Source organism: Copadichromis virginalis, linkage group LG23 (genome assembly GCF_057382275.1).
Source record: "Copadichromis virginalis isolate Kocher_CV1m ecotype Utaka linkage group LG23, C_Virginalis_male_GT1.1, whole genome shotgun sequence".
Taxonomy (NCBI): Eukaryota; Metazoa; Chordata; class Actinopteri; order Cichliformes; family Cichlidae; genus Copadichromis; species Copadichromis virginalis.
This window is the reverse complement of record NC_140639.1, coordinates 4,998,005-5,015,450: the sequence shown is the minus strand read 5'-3', so window position 1 is coordinate 5,015,450 and position 17,446 is coordinate 4,998,005. Positions and strand designations below refer to the sequence as shown.

Below are 17,446 nucleotides of genomic sequence, written 5' to 3'. Positions count from 1 at the left end.
TGGCTCCCGCTCTATAACACATTCAAACACCTTATGCTGTAGATGAACATAAAGCCTCAATTGATATCGCAGTGGCTATATCCTCGGGTTGCCAAGAGATCAAAACATCATCAGTTTCGCAGCACATTATCATATTGTTTTTCCTCGTGTTCTATGCAGCAATAAGAGGCTGTCAACTCTTAATCTCCTGCTGTTTTGTTTCAACTAGCCTTCAGCTATGCGAGGCCCAGCAAACCTAATGGAACTAGTGGACATCCATTAAGCTAAGAGAGGTATCTCCTCATCTTGCAGCTCAAAATATATCCTGATACAAGACTCCAGTATAATATACATATGTAATCTGAAAAGTTTGAAAGCAAATTGCTTTTATTGATTGTGTTTAGTATTAAAAAATGGTAATGGTTATTTACAAGTCTCTAGCCACTGATTAAATACAACGTTTATTCGAAAAATAGTGGTAAGCAGTTGTTTAATCAACAAGGGACCTACAGTCCCACTGGACCACCTGGCACTACTTTTTGACATGTCAAAGCATTTGAGAATAACAGCACGGGTTATTATTTTCAGGTCTTAAAGCTAACCATCTACTGAAAATCACTTGAGTGTGAGTTTTTTGTGTCTGAAACTAAATTACAACCTCTGCAACACATGAAAGGGCCATATTCTACATATATAATCTACTGTAAAAACACAGGGGACGCACTATACACACAATAACTACCTTGACACCTGAAATAACACTATGTGTATTTATACAATTTTAAATTGGGATTTTCAACCATACACTCAAGTAGGTTGACAAATTAGCTCCCAAATGAACACAGTGGGGAAAAAAAAACACTGTTAAAAAAACAGGGGGAAAAAATGTGTTAGGACTGAACTAAAGCTTCCCAGTTTCTCTGCTTCTTCCCTAACGTCCACCTGTCTGTTTAGCTACAACTAGCTAGCTAACCAAGCCATGTGGCTGACATACTAATGAGAAACCTTACTACGCCTTCCATTAGGTCGGAGCAGTAGACATGCACGTGCACAAGGGGGAAAGATGGGCTGAACAAGCTCGCTATTGTTTCAGATAGAATAAAAAAATATGCTGGCACTTGCAGTCTGGAGATTTGTACTGATCACACGGTACATAACATAAGAGAGGCAGAGTAATGTAGAATGAAGCACAATGAAAATGGATTAAAATAGAAGTGCGTCTCTGTCTCTCTTCCTTTGTGATGTGCTTTTTATCTTTTCTGCCACAGAGCAGAGAGAAGCAAAATTTGCAGCTGAATAGTACAGGCAACAAACCCTCCGTCTTCTATCCATCTTTTATCCTCCTGCGCTGACCTTTGAGTTTAATAAAGGCTTTGGGTAGGACCCAGGAAAAGACATTCTCCACCCAACAGCCTTTAATATTCTTGACCAAACTGTGTTTTTATTGTTGCATTTTAATTCCCTACTGTAAGGAGTAGAAAGTCAAATCTATGGCAGTGACTTGCATACAAATCACACCTATTTTTTTTTTTTTAATTTTGTCTATGTGTTTTGTCAACTTTTAACTGCCAGTGTGTAGAAGCAGTAAAATAAAGTGGGTGATAATTTTCTTATTTCATAATAGACAGTGTTTGGAGGTTGTTTTTCTCTCCACTGTAATATAAACCAAATAACCTTTTCTCTAAATGAGAATATGATTTGAAAGTGAAAATAGTCCCTCGCAGTTGTCTTGCTTTGTGTGTCATTTTGCTAGATTGCGCTACAGGACAATGATTTTAAAAGGCAATGAAAGTGACTACCAGCTATAAACACAATCTGTTCTTTCCCGTGCGCGGTGTTATGGAGTGCGTGCAGGTTCTGTACACAGACGCATATCAAAGACGGAGCCATGTTGCTGCCATACTTAAGGACATACACTGAGCATTATAATATTGTGCGTGGACAGATGGGGGGAGTGGTTAAGATACTCTATCAAGGGCATTCATGTTGAGATACTCTCCAGATTGTATATTACAGTACAGCTCATTATCTCGTGGATCTGGCCTGTCTTTATGTACAGTTTATGTCTAGCGCACATAAACTGCAATGCAGCACTGGATAAATTTTAAAAAGCAATTAATGCTAATAACTAAACGGGCTACTCTTCTTAATTGCATTTTCATTTTGTCATACTTTGCACAAAAAGTGCCTAGTTTTGATTGGATGCATTATTTGGCCTTTTAGATGATGACTGACCGCTAAATCGTTTTTAAGCAGATAAATGATATTTCTTTCCTTTTGCAACATTTTGAAAGTTAAAAAGCTTTTGTGGCTATAACCCAGCAGGGCCAGCCACACTGTCAGCAATGTGAAGCCCCATCTCGCTTATTGGCTCTGGCTCTTATCCATAAACACACACAAAAAGGACAGCTGATTCTAGGCATACACAAAAATTTTATTCATGGAGCGTGTCACACTCTCACACAGTCTCTGTTGTACAGCTGGAGATGTAAGGCCTGCACCTCAGAAGTATTTTCATCCTGTGCTTCCAACCTGCTAATTCTGAAAGCAGAGAGCTGGCTAATTGTCATGAACTCTTCCTGCCCTCTCTTCAGCCCAGCTTCTCCTCCCTAAACCCCTCCTAGTCACAGACCTTAATGGATTAACTGCAGACTGCGTAGTTCCACTTACTCTTTTACTCATTCTGATTTTCCTGCACAAACTCAGGATGCTACATCTCTGCCACACCCAGAAGGATCTGTTTGTGTACGCGCAATGGGAGAGGTTTGCACAATTACACATACTAAAGCTGTGCTTACACATTATACTCTGGAAGCAGCCAACACCTAGCGTTCTGGTAACAAGTGCGAAAGAGCAGGTGAAGAATAGCGTACGCCGTATAGCAGGTTCGGTTTGAGTATGCAGTGTGCAGACAGTGATAATTGTGGGTGCTCTCGGTTTGAGTCTTGTTAACTGTCACACGCAGTGTTTCAACACCTGTCCTATGTTTCACTCTGCATAATAAGGCTTCTATTTAAAGGGAGAGAAGTGAAGATGCCAGTTGAGGTGTTACCTCAAAGTGCTGGAAGAAAATACCTTGATAATTAACAAGAGAAGGAAAACTTGTGTTTGGAAGGAAAAACTCGTCTTCCGACAGAAAACAGTACGAACCTGAATTATCGCAGTATGGCAAAACACAGTAATTGAGGACAAAACGGTATTTTAACAGACCCGTGGAGAATAATAAAATACTTATCAGGCCTTGTTAATTTCGGTTTAAAAACATCCCATAATTCACAGCAGTCGACGCAGTAAAACAGCCTAATACATTTAATAGCTCAGCGCACCCTCCTCGGTGTGCCGTGGTTCACTTAGGATCTTTTTGATTTGCCCTTGAAGGATTTAGATTTAGTTGCTCTATTGAAGTTCTGGCAGTAGAAGCATCTTGCTGTGCTACTCAGACTGATGACTGCCTCTTTCCTGGCAGGTGTCCACCCTCTGCCGGTAACAATCAACAAATGAGAATCACAGCCTTCAGCTTGCCTATCTCCAGTGACAAAATCAGCATCGCCGGGTCTAGCTGCCAGACAGCTATTAACACGATAACATGTCTGTTTCTGGACAACAATGGGCAGTTTGGACTCTGCTGACTTTTGTTGCTTGGTTTCATTTTTAAGACGAGAAGGTTTACTTTCATGAAGAAATCGTACACACTATTTGGCTGATGCTTGGTAAGTCACAGATGCGCGGTGTGCCTACATCATCAGTCAAATCACCTCTTTTCTTTCTCCTCAAAAGCAGGCCCCACTGGGCTACAGTGCTCTGGCAGTTTAGTAATGGATTACAGCAGCTGGACATAGTCCTACCACAAAACCCGTGTCTATAAGCAGGACAAACAGAATCAACACAATGGCATCTTATTTAAGTGACCAAGGGCACATGATGTTAAATTATTTTGGAAGAAAAGGGATAAATGTACAAGAGTACAAAGTGAACAAATATTACAAATCTCAAACCTGCTGTAAAAATCAAGCACTTATCCTGCGTTCCAATGTAACCAAATCGAAACGAGTTACAGCCCTGTGCTCTGAATGCCTTGTTTCTGATGTTGCTCGTGTAAATTTTCATTTTGAATGATCTTTTTCCTTGGAAAAACTAATGAGTAAATCCCACACTGGCCTGCCATTTACAAATCTGTTAACTCACGGTAACCTGAGACAGAAAGAGGATCCCTCGAATGGCGGATGTTAACTAAATGTACATCACATTAAAGGCTTTTTTTCCCCTCTTTGGTGAAATTGAGCTAATCTAGTTGGTGCTTTCCTCCTACATCCTCTTCTCTCCGTGTCACTGGGCATGATACGCAGTCAGCTTAACCCCTGCCTGTGTCACTCTCCCTCGTAGAAACTCCTTAGATCAGAAATGAATTCTTCACGCTGATCCCGGAACAAGGCTGTGCTGCATTTGTCACAGCCACTTTCTTCAACTTTAACTCAAAGCTGTTTGGTATGGCTGGAGCTTTGCAAGCTGCAGAGATGTGACAGGGGGCTGTTTGAAAGCGCTGTCTCTATCTGAGGGTGTGTGCTTGTTCAGCCACTATGTAAACTCTGCACTTTTACAGTCCTCGTTTGTTGTTTTAATTCAAAATCCCTGCTGTTTTTCTACTTCTTCTTTTTTCTAATGCGTGAAAATATCAGGAAATATATATAAATACACCAAATCTACACATGAATGCATATAAACCGAACCTATTAAGCCAGCACTGTGATCGCCCCTCCCTTTTATATGAAAGAGATGATGGTCATAATGGTCTTTGAGGTTGTAACGGAACACAAATGAGAGATGGCTTGTGTAGGTGCCCAGAAAGGCTTAGCTATGCATTTGCTGTTGAGTCTGGCATGTGTTCTGGCACCGAGAGTGTATTCTCAACAGGACTCTGGTGGATTAGTGTCCATTTGGACAACAGAGTGGTCCACAGCTTGGGGTGACATTCAACTTCAGCAGGCTCTCTCAGTAATCATAAAGTTTCCGCTAGCTGTAGATGTATAGATAATGTAAAGATCCGTATTTGCATATAGTTGAAGTAAAAGATGAGGGGCAATCATTAGGACGCCGAGCTGCACTCTTTCTGTTGATGTTGTGCTCTCTAGTATAAACTGTATGTGTAAAATGAAGCCGTAGTGTGGTGGGTCAGTGGATCATGGGGATTTATTGGTGGGCTCTGGGGCTGTGAGGATGGCAGCCCGTTTTGCGTTTGATCCTGGTCGGGGTACAGCCATGCTCACAGGGCGACCGCTGTGGTCCATCTGGTGGAGGCTTTAATCACAACTCCCCCCACTTACACACACACACCCTACAGCAACACAGAACGCGCAGTGTTTCCCACTTGAGGTTCTTTAATTGCCGCTGCTCACTCTACGAGCATTTTATGTACAATATTTACTTTTTGTCGTTTCTGCAGTCATCTTTCTGCAGAAACGAGTCCCCTTTTTTGTTAGAAACTCTGCGGTGTTTAAAACCTCATCAAAAACCCTACGCTATCAGATCCGCATAATTTACACCACTGTGGCTTTTGATAAGAAATAACCTTTCAGAAATTAGACACATCCACGGTCCTTCGTTGAGCTGGCCATCAGCACTGTGCACCAAAACATGCCCACGCCGCACAAATCCAGCTCTCCAAATGTCACTTCATGCTTAACCGCCCTTTCTCATGCTTGAAGAAAAGCGAGTGGGTAATGCACAAGAAAAACCCCACTGGATTTCAGTTTAAATGCCTACATGCTTAGAGACATGTTTCGGTTATTTTGCGTCGTTGTTGGAGCATTTAGCCGATTAAAGAGAAAAAAGTCATTAGAAGCAAACAGTCAAGAAATTATTTTCCCCTGTGAAAATACCAAGACGTTTATTACAAAAGGCACCAGGCACATTCTGTAGTAAATCTTCGCTTTGTAACATTAAGTCAGGATAAATAAATGTAATTCTGCGAGAAAAGATGTTAAAAGAACGTTTTGAGAGAGCTGGTTTTCAAATGTAATAAGGTACAGATTATTAAAAAAGCAACACCTAATGTAAATATTTTAAAGTCCTGAAAGGAAAGCAACATATAAAATGTATGTTTCCAAAAAGATATAAATATTATATTACAAAAGATTTCTACAGGTTCTAGATAAATCCCCATGATGTTGACAGCATTTCTGCCACTGGTAAATAGTCTGTCCAGTAATATTACCGTCGCTTTCTAATTTTAGAAGGAAAATATTGTTCAATTTCTGGTCCCGAAAGCCGTTCCTGTCCAACGACTTGGCAACCCGCCCTGGTATTCGAGTTTCAGGATAGAGCAATGTGCACTGACTGGCAGCCAAGAGGTGGTGCAAATTCAAACAAGAGAATCGATCAAAAGCAACACTCAAAATTTAAATTCATACTGCCAAATGATCGGAGCCTCCTGAGTAGTAGAGATAACTTGTTGTAAGCCATCCTGCTGTTGAAATTTGGCATGCAAATTTAACACGGTGGCTCTGCTGACCCAAGTTATCAGCGAATATCCCAAATGAAGTAAATTTTGCAATAACATGCAAAAAAACCCAGATTTTATATTCCCCATATAACCCTTTATATCCGCCAGTATGTTTATTAGTAACTGTGATTTAATTGCATAATTTTCCCAGATAGCAATTACATTTATTTTGTAACTCTCTAACATCTACCCAGTTACTTCACAAATAATCATACATATTAAGATTATACAAGAAACACTGCATATGCTATGCTATTAGGGTACATTTATAATTAATGGAGGGTTTAGCAGATAAAGATGCTGCTGCTGTTAGTTGTTAGCCTTACCGCAGACAAAATATATTTGTAGGAGTTTTTTCAGTATAGCTGGATTTTGGTTGCATTTTATGCAAGCTAATCAACGGGGGAAACCCCCCCCCCCCCCATCATTTTTTATACATTAAGTCAAGCCAACATATGCTCCAACTGTTAGAAACCAGTGAGCTGCTTTAACGTCACCGGTCATTCTTCATTTGCGTTATTGCACGAGTCAGCCATTCATCATTTGTGACAACGGATACTTTGCCTCATCCCCGGCAATTAACGAATCGATAAAAACGTGTTGGCTTTGAAACCATCAATTTTGAGAGAGTAAAAAACAGTGTTGTTCATCAAAATGCCAGCATCTCAAACGCAGACAATCGCTCAAGTATCGGCACCATTTGTCAGCTCAGCATCAACAGGCGTCTGGCTGTCAACAATGAGGCCCATTTCCTCACATCGCCGATCTTAAAATGAGTTCTCACCTACAAAATGGGCAAAAAAAGAGACTATCTAATGTTCTTTTTGTAAAGGGGATTTTGTTTGCATTATAAATTTGTGTCTATTGTAAAGGAGAAGACTGAGCTTAAACCATCTGATGAGATTATCATCAGAGATGGAGGCAGCGCAGTAAAGGTCTTACACTGGCTAATGCGTCTTTTGTCAAGGTTTATAAGGTTGACATATCCGTAGTACATTGACTGTCAGTTTTATAATAAATTCACTAACCCTGAATAATTCAACACACACAGCATAAACTGCTTTTTAAATGGAGAAATATGTTGACCTAAAATTACATTTTAGCCTCTGCCTTGGACTTCACTTCTGAATAGCATCTGAAGAAAGTTTCTATTTTTACATATTTATTGTTTGCAAACAGCAAAACACGAAGAACTCGCAACATTCGGGAACACAATAGCTCTTTCTCTCCAGTCTTGCCTGTCGCATTATTCTTTCTGTATTTATCCTCTTAAGCCAAATGAAATAACAGCAGCTGGATGTGAAAACATTGTCCAAGAGAGGGAACAAATTTGTTTCTGAAATTAAATGTTATATATTGCCAGGCAAAAGGGCAGCCCTGGGATTTTTTTAAATATTTTTTTGGAATTAAGGAAGAAAACTGAACAGCAAGAAGTGAGATTATTTCATTCAGTGTGCTGAACTGCATAAATGTGGCCACAGACGTGACGTAAAATCCGCACTACAATTTACAAGCCCACTACGGAATTATAATCCCCTACAACGTAAACTGTGATAATTGTGATGACTATGACTAAATTAATCCATGTATTAAAAGGCTTGTGAGTCAGTGTGGGAATAACAGCAGGTTCTGCTTTACTTTCTGGTGGTGGGTGTGACCTTTTTTGTTTACATTTGAATTAGAGGACTACACGCTTCGAAGATGTCTGATCTGAGCCCTACTACTGCCGTTACATAAGTGGAGTCACAGGTGACCTTTGGCTGGGCGTGGACACATGACACTGCAGCGGCCTATTGGTGGGGTACTCTATTGTTTGTGTTTAGTATACAGAGTGGATAAGCATGAAAAAAAGGTGACAGTCAATGACGGTATGCTGCACACATTAACAGGCTTTCGAATGTGCTATGCTGTACAAAATAAAAAAGACTCCAAGAGAGAAAAAAATACAGTAAGGAAAAAAGCAAACAAGAGAAAATACACGTGTGTGTGTGTGTGTGTGTGTGTGTGTGTGTGTGTGTGTGTGTGTGTGTGTGTGTGCATGAGCCTGCAGACACCTGCTCCATTCTGCAGTGATGGCTCCCAGCGGGACACAGGCTCAGCTGCTGATCACTAGGCCCTCCCTGCAGCACTGGTGGTCACTATACGTGCATACACACACAACAAATCTGAACCCTGCAGGCCCCCCTTGCATTGCCCCTCTCTGTGCTCCCCGTAACTGACACACCACATGTGCTCATATCAAGTGCAAACATGACATGATGCACACACACACACATGCGCGCACACACATATACGTGTAAGCTCTACAGTTTCTGTTCCTGCGATGTTGCGTGTAAATTCTCTAGCATATTTCCGTCATAATGTGCTTTAGCCCCCCCCCCTTATAGCCCCCTATAGCTAAACAAGCTTGGCTAAAACAAGCACGGCTTCAAACCATATTATTGTGCTACAGTTATAAAGAGAATATTACTGGCCTTCTCGCTTTAGCACCTTTTTCCTTACACTTTTCATTCTCAGCTGCTTGGCAGATAAATTAATGGTTCAAAATATTATAAACCAGCAGCATTTGCTTTTGTCAGATCTCAATGTTAATTAACTGCCATCGTACTTGTTTCGCGATTATTTCGGTCGATTCTTGCTTTTGCACATATCTCCATCTCCGTTTCCCTTCCTGTGAACGTTGTTTTCCCTCTGTGGCGTCGCTCAGTCTGCTGCACCTGTTTGTGCCTCAGTGACAGCAGGGTTGTGGAGCACAAATGAACTAATTTCCTGGATACAGAGAACACTGCAATCAAGTAGAGGGGAAATGCAGTGAGCGGCAGATGGAAGAAGCTAATCATTGTTATGAAATAGAGATGACCTCTAACTATCTGCTGGCTGTTAATATACCGTGGCTACACACGTTTGCCAACAGCTATGGTAGCCCCCTTTCTCTTCTTTGTCCCTCTTTGCTTTTCGTTGCTGCGTTGTTGATGAATGGCTTTAGGCAGCTTCTTTTTTTTTTTTTTTTCAAATGTTGAAACATTAAAGATTGGAGTTGTCAAACAAAGCCTTGTGTCACATAGAGAACAGCAGCTGCCTGCAGTGGGTAATCAGTGGAGCTTTCTACAAATTAACAGCATTCAGCTCTGAAGCACGGTGCACTGCAGGTTTTTAGATGTGGGCTTTTGAAAATTAGATTCCAGTGACTGAAAAATTGAATCATTTACAATTAAGTTTTTCTACACGTTATCTACATTTTACCCCCTTTGCCCAAGGTGGTCAACCAGGTCATTCTAGTGCTGTAAACCGATGTGGTGGGTGTGCTTACTCCGGCGTAAGATTTGCATTTGAGCTTCATTAATTTTATGCTCCTCTGTCTGCTGCGTGTGTTCTAATAGATTCAGAATTTAATTTTTTGGATGCTCTCTTAAACACGTTGTCCTAGAGCTTAAAACGCGAGACGTAAGACTGTGAACATGCGCACACACAGGCAGAAACGTTTAGCACAAACACGCACGTGAATGCTCTAAACAAACTGAAGCTAAACAAGATATTTATCCATTTATCAAAGTAGTAATTTACACCAATAGAAGATCAATCCAGTGTCTTAATTTTAAATTGTAACAATATTAAACTGTTGGATTGATTAAATGACAAAGAATTTTGCTAAATAATGAATTTGCCTCTTTTTAAAGGGTAAAGCAATGTTTGGCTGCCGCTGCACAATTAAAAAGACAAAACAAATAAAAAAGCACCAAGGTAGAGGTTGCTGCTTTTGAGGCTCTACACACCAAATCCACCAGAATCTTCCAGCACATTCATCTAATGTATGCAAATGATCTTGCTGTGCTTAATGAAGGCACCATTAATCACTTTAACGATGGTCTTTTTTAACCAGGGTAATCATGCGCAGGCATACACGCGCACGTTGTCAAACAAATACACAAGTGTATGCGCCTACCTAGGCGCTTGATCGCTCACACACAGACACACACACAGGGATGTGGCTCATTGCTAGAAACACACTGATGGCGAATGTGCAAAATGCCCAAAAAGAACCATTTTACTAGAAATGAAGCTATTTGTGATGAGGACCCGACTGTCACTCAGTTAATAATAAAAATGTGTTGAATTAAAAAAATTTTTTATGCTGTTTGTAAATTTTAATGCAATGTGCAATTAGTCATCTGCTCATCATGCTCCACCCTGCGACCGACTGGTTATTTCTTTAAAATTCCATCTAATAAGATGCTGATAACAGTCAAAAAATGTTTACATGTCAATCCCATTCACATAATAAACTGAAGTAATTAGTTCCGTTGGTTTCAGGAAAAAATTCATGGTCTGGCAGCTTTATGCAAAGAGCTGATAACACTGTTGTGAGTCTGAACGGGCAGTGGGAAACACATGCTTTGTGCTGTGTATAATAACTAAGCACTGGACAGATGTCTTTGAACTGGCGTAAGAATTCAAAGCAAAAAGGCAAAGTGGAAAAACAGTTTTGAAGCTCAGCTCCTTGCGGACGCATTTCAATGCTTATCCTCGCCGTGTATTTGCATACACTTGACGGAAACCCCTGGATACAGTCAGCAGCATGACAGTGGGTTATGATGGCTTCCGGGAGGCTCTGGGGTGTGGATCTGAGCCAGTTTGAAGGGGAGCCGAACCAATGAAGAGCCCACAGCAGATTAGACACCCACAGCTTCATGTCGCTTTAATGCGGCGAGTCAGGGATTTTCTTACAGCTCTTTTGCCTAAACGCTCAGGGTTTTCTCATGCCCCTTTTTCTCTCTCGTTCCCGTTCCCCTGAAGTAATCGTTTCTATGTAAATTGCAGAGTAATGTTGACTCCGGCGCAAAATATCCCGACTATTTACAGTCTCTCTGCCTCCGCTTGCTAACGTGGCTTTCTCAGACGTTAACTGAAATCTAACTGATTTGACCGGTCTTCTAAAATCACACACGGGCTCCTCAGGGTGTTCAAATGCATTCGTTGAATGTCGAGGTTGTCGTAAAAAGTCTGGAATTTTAACAGCTGCGCTTGTGGCCCTCTTTTTAATTTACTACACATCAATTAATTCATCGTCAGGCAGTAAGCAGATAAATGAATATTTTAGATTCCTAACAACATTGACAAAATTCAACAAACAGGAAATATATTACACTCACAAATGCACACATACACACATGCACGCACACACAAACACCTCAAATTCCCTTGATAACAGTCTGACTGGCAGAGGCTAAAGACAGAGTAGGCGTCCATAATTGAACAAACATAACAATGTAAATATTTACTAATACTATCCATTGGGGATACAGGCAGAATTCCACAATTGATTTGCTCTCTTTCTGCCCTTTTGTTCTTTTCCTCAACACACACACACACACAATTATCACACACACTTACTACTACCACTACCATCGCTTCTCCCTGATTCACTTCTTGTTCCTATGCCATCATTCATTAAAAGGATGGAGATAAATATTGGTCTGTCTATCCTCTTACCAGGGGTGACCTGTAGCCCATCTGGGCTGGCGATGACAGGAGATCCCTGGGAAATAGCGGCGAGTGCGTCTCAGGGACGGAGCCCACGCCACTGGCTGCTAGTCCCGAGAGCTGCCCGTACCTCGCCATCATCTTGAGATGCTGCTCACAGAACACACACACTCATACAGAGACACGGGAGGAGAAGGGAGGACAGAGACAGAAACAGGGGGGGGGGGGGGATAAAAAAGAGAGAGAGAGAATAGGTGTGAGAGAAAGGGAAGGAGAGCAGATAACAGCAGGTAGGAAGGACGATGGTAAAGGACAGAAGAGGGAGTGTGGGGGGTGGGGGACATGAAGAAAGAGGGAGGCAGAGGGGCATTACAGAACCCTTTGCTTTCACACAAATGCACGTGTGAGCATACGCACAGCCATACGCACTCGCGCTAACAGACATACCGTAGGCGCACATGAAGGCACACAAGCAATTTTAGCCCCAGGTGGACAATTTCACAAGCAAGCCTATGTTTGATGGGTTTAAAGGCTACCTTAGTTTTGTTACAATAGGAGGATATAAAGTCTAGACACTGGCTCGCCATTTATTATTACAAGGCGGGATGAGTGAGGGTGAGAAGCGTTGCGGTCCCCTTTTCTGCACCAAGCATCGTGCTGGGAAATATAATAAACAGCTGCTGTTATCAATCATCCCCTCTGTCTTCTAGCTACGAGCATATAGAAGTGTAAAGACTCGCGCACACACACTGACATACGATAACACACATGACAGAATGGTTGGCAGCAGACACACACAGGTGAGGTGCGGAGGGAATAAGCAAATCCAAATGTCTTTACCTCATTGCTCAACAAAGCAGCGTTGAGTGTTCGGCTTATTTCGAACATGTTCAGATTCGGTGCTTTTTTTTTTTCGTTCTGTCCTTTTATTTTCAGATTTTCTTCAGTTTTTTTGTTGTTGTTGTTGTTGTTGTTGTTTTTGCTCCTACCTCCTCTTTTTTTTTCTACAGTTGGGAGTCAGTCCCAGGAACACAAAAAAAGAAAGAAAGAAAAAAATCAAATCAATTTAAAAAGAGGGGGATAAAAAAATCCTCTTTAATTTTCTGATTCTGGAGTTGTGATATTTCAGTCCTCTAGTTTTTGTCTCTTTCTCCCCTGTCTGCTGATGCACTTCTGCTCGTTGTGGCTGTAGTGGTGGCGTTTGTGTCCAGGGTCTCCGCACACGTCTAAGCAGTCAATATGCTGTCTTTTAAAATCTCCCCAGAGTCAGCACATTAAAACAAGCAGTCAGGCAGTCGGTGGGTCGGTGGGTCGGGCTGGCTGGCTCCCTTATCTGTCCCCCGCACACTGGCTCACACAATACGCTCCGATCCTCACACTGCTCACTAACAGATTAGCCTGTCCCAAAACATTGCACTTAGTTTAAACTCCCCTCCCTTTTTTCTCTCTCTCTCTCTTTCTCGCTCTCTCTGTGTATCGCTCCCTCTGGCTCTCTCCTATGCTCTCGCTCTATCTCTCTCACTCCATCTCTCTCTCATCCCCCATTGCTCATGCACTGAGGCAGCTACAGTTCTCCGTGCTACCACAAGGTGGGAAGACTGTTCTAGCAGCAGCGACACCATCGCCGCCACATCCCTTCCTCTCCGTGCCACTCCTATCTTTCCTTTCATATTATCCTCTTCTCTCCTCTTTTTGGGTGTGTCTATAACACACAGATGCAGATTGTAAAGGAACATTTATACTTAGACTGGCTCTCGCTTCATCGTCAGATCGAACATTCAACCGGCATTAACTAATATTCTAGGAAGTGCGAAAACTCATATTGTTTGGGTCTAATTATGATGTAGATTACATTTGAAAAAGGGCTATCAAGGCTTTCCGGAAAGAAGGAAGCATTTAGTGCTTTCTTTCATGTGGCTAAAAAATAAAGTAATGGAATGTAGTCAAATCTGCACCTTCTGAGGAGGAACCACAAGGGAGTGGAAATTAAGGGTACCTCTTATTAATATCTACCAGCGATGGAAAAAGTGAGGGTTGAGCAGATGCAAGCCTCAAGGTCAGGCAGTTGTCCTTTTCCTCAGCAGGGTGTGGCACAGAGATGACGAAGCAGCTAGTCACAGACATGGCAGGAGATCCGAACTATGGAAGAGAAAAGCAAAATAAATAAATATTAAGGGGATGTGAGCCAAGAATATGAGTCACTAGATCCTTGAACTCAGTCAACAATACATAAAAAAAAATACCACACCTGCATCTGATGTGGTAAACATGCAATTTGTGCTTATTTCTGAGAAACTAACAGAAAAAAAAGTAGCTTATGAGGGTGACGGTTTTAAAGTAAATGGGCTCGTCGTCGTCTGCGCTAATCAAATCTTAGCTTCATGAGTGTGGCACAGCATTTATTCCCAGTGCTTTAAATGTGCTTTTTGCTGTCTTGGATCAGAGCAGGGAGAGCGGCCAGTTAATAGCAGCCTATTGACACTGAACCATCTGTTTAGGTGGATGCTGTCCAGCACAGTGGAGAGAGGGAGGAACAGACAGAGAAAGTGTCAGATAAAGGGAGAGGAGTGGGTGATGATGAATGGATGATAGAAGGGGTAATGGTAAGGTGTAAAGCAGTGTGTTAGCAAATTGCTACTTTTAACCGATGTTTATGTCAACAGGGGAGGGAAATATATGTAGAGAGACTCACACTCACATCAAGGATGCGGCACGTAATATTGTTTACATGTTTTAAATTAGCACATTTTCCTTTTCTTTAAAAGAAAATTGCTCGCTGTAGCAAGTTAAGTGATGGTGTCATTAACAGCATTACTATGTTATGGCACTGTTGCGCCGTCTTGGCTCCAATTCCACTTATTTTATTTATTTTTTCCTTAGAAAAGGACTGCTAGCCGCATCCCTGTTCCGTAAAGCCGCGGTCTCTGGGGACGGCTGGTCCGGCACAGCCCTGGGGGGAGCTGTCAGTTGAATCATTCAGAGTGAGAGCTGATTCCTCAGTCAGCCGCCTCTCAAGCCTTCCTCTCTGACCCAGCCTCACTCCCCTGAGCCCCCTGATTGCTGTCACCATAGTGATTCTCTATGTACTGCCGGATGGTCTCTACTTCCCTACTAAGCCCTCCGCACCCGGCCTCACACAACTGCCCATCTCCAACTCTGAGCCTCTTGTGCCCTGTGTTTTTTATTTTTGCATGACTTGTTTCTTCATCGATGATGGACTATATGCGTGGATGTCCTCAGCTGGCTGGAGTAAAAAGGATTTCCCTGTAGTTGCTGGAATACAAATGTAGAAAAACACAGATTTCGTCCTCTTGAATACACATATGCCGGGATAAAAAAAAAAACCTCACAGAAATTCTTTGTGTCAGTGTTTTTTTTGTGGCACAAAGCTACAAATGCTGACTCATTTGATCAGTTTGCGATTCAGAAGAAAGACTATCTTTCTGAAAGAATGAAAAAATATATTTTTTGTATATTTTTTCCACTGATTTAAATGATGAGGTGTGTAATCCAGTCACTACCAAGCCACACTAACCATGACAGGACTGTCTACATGTGAAGCACGATCGTATGTTCAGAGGGGTCAAATATATTTTTATAGGCGTGTGAAAATACACTGTCATGAGAGATAATTAAAATTTGAGAGTCAACATGTGTGGAACCTCTCTTTTGTGTTATTCTGGTTTCAGTGATCCACTGAGCAGACACCAGTAAGTAGAAGTAAAGCACACATGCAACTTGGGGAGAAAGAAAGATTTCAACTTCTTCAGGCATTTTTTAAGAGGACACACTATTGTTGAATGTAAAGCTTTAAAAGAAGAGGAAAGCCATAAAAAGATTTCATGCACCTTTTCGTTCTCCTGTAATATCGCTAATGTGCATAGGCATTTAAATGATAAAACAAGTTTTATGTCCTGTCCTAACTTTCACTGCAGGATACCATTATTTCACAGGTACTGTTATAATGTCAGGTAAGTTTTTGGAATAAAATTTTGTCTTTCACAAACTGATGTGAGTTTCAGCCATGAGATGTAGTTACACCGAGTATCCATAGCCAGGATCTTATGGAACATCCGAACACTCCCATGCAGCCTCTCTATTTGATAAGAGCTGAGAAACAAGGGAACATGTAGCGTGTCTAATTCATTCTTCTCATGCTCCATAATTTAATTTCAATCTCTCTCTTGAAAATGAATGATTGTACCACCGTACAGCTCTTTAATTGGCATAGTGTTAAAGGAATGACATGGCATGGCGGACAGCTATTCAATTTTCAATTTTAACAAAATATTACACAGGAGGCCAGTATTCTCTTCCTGTCATCTGAGAAATAATCAGTCCGACCTATCTACTCAGTGGCCTGTTGATGCTCGACATCAAATACAGATCACACATGCACATGGGGAAAAAAAACCCATTGCCCTCTCTCTTGTCTTATTCATTTAGTCCTGTTACACACAGCTTATAACCTGAAAATTTGCAGCAGCCTGTATGCTCTTGCTCCAGGAGTTGTGCCGCTGCTCATTTGATGTACTTAATCAGGTGCAGCCTTTGTAATGGGAAAGGAATAGGGCCAGGCTTGATTGGCCTTGATGACATCTCTGCTCCAATTGTCTAGAAAATCTCCAGCTTTAATCAATCTGCAGGATAATTCAGAATCTCTGGCTGCTGCTTGCATTGATTGGCTTTTTCTCTGAAAATACCTTCAAAATGAGGTTTATTTCAGGTATGACTGCAATAAAACTGAGGAGGGTGCAGTATACAGATTACTATTTAATTTGCAATGGGAGTCTTGTCTAGTTTACTGATTCCTGTAGAATGTAAATGTCGCCAGTGTACATTGTTGGTGTACTTGTATGGCTTGTGCATGGGGCAACACCACAGGGCTTTGCAGTGGGTGATAAAAACTGCCAAATTCTAACCATCTATTGGCATCCAGCTAGGAAGCATCAGTGAACAGCTTAACGGACACTTTAGAAAGAATACTCACTACAGCCATAGCCTGTACATCATCCTGAAAAGCAGGACAAACTTATCCAGTGCCATGAATCCAACATAAAACTAGGTTTTTAAAAAATATTTATTTATTTATTCTTTTGAATGTATATTTGTGTGTGTGTGTGTGTGTGTGTGTGTGTGTGTGTGTGTGTGTGTGTGTGTGTGTGTGTGTGTGTGTGTTAGAAGAAGAATTACAAGATATCAAATCTTGAACCATAAAGGTTTTCCACCATTTTATTTAATTACTCTTAGCCTTGATGTTAATTCAGTATACGTTTGAAATGCATGTGTAATAAGAAGGAAGGCTTACTCCCGAAGTTTTCCAGGGACTTCGACCTTCTGGGTGACACCAGTTGTGTCTTATTTACACTCCTCTGGCTCCTCTTAAACTTTAGAGTTCAGTTTAGGATATTAGTGACCACTTTCAGAGCTCCTCATGGTCAGATGCCTCCCTAGATTAGTAAACTACTTCATCCAAACTTCATATAG

The 17,446-nt window shown here is 41.4% G+C and overlaps 1 protein-coding gene across 2 annotated transcripts in view; it reads right to left on the bottom strand.

Moving 5' to 3' along the window:
* The window catches only part of elavl4 (ELAV like neuron-specific RNA binding protein 4), an 80,960-nt gene that overhangs the window by 63,030 nt on the left and 484 nt on the right, over positions 1-17,446 (bottom strand). Inside the window, exons 2-4 of one of the 2 annotated variants that reach the window (XM_085447241.1) lie at positions 13,956-14,098; positions 12,800-13,661; positions 11,969-12,109 (exon numbers count right to left, since the gene is read on the bottom strand). In XM_085447241.1, the coding sequence (XP_085303367.1) occupies positions 11,969-12,109; positions 12,800-12,847 (189 nt within the window). In that variant the 5' untranslated portion in view covers positions 12,848-13,661; positions 13,956-14,098. The remainder of the gene's footprint in view (positions 1-11,968; positions 12,110-12,799; positions 13,662-13,955; positions 14,099-17,446) is intronic. The other variant, XM_085447247.1, reaches the window with a different exon arrangement.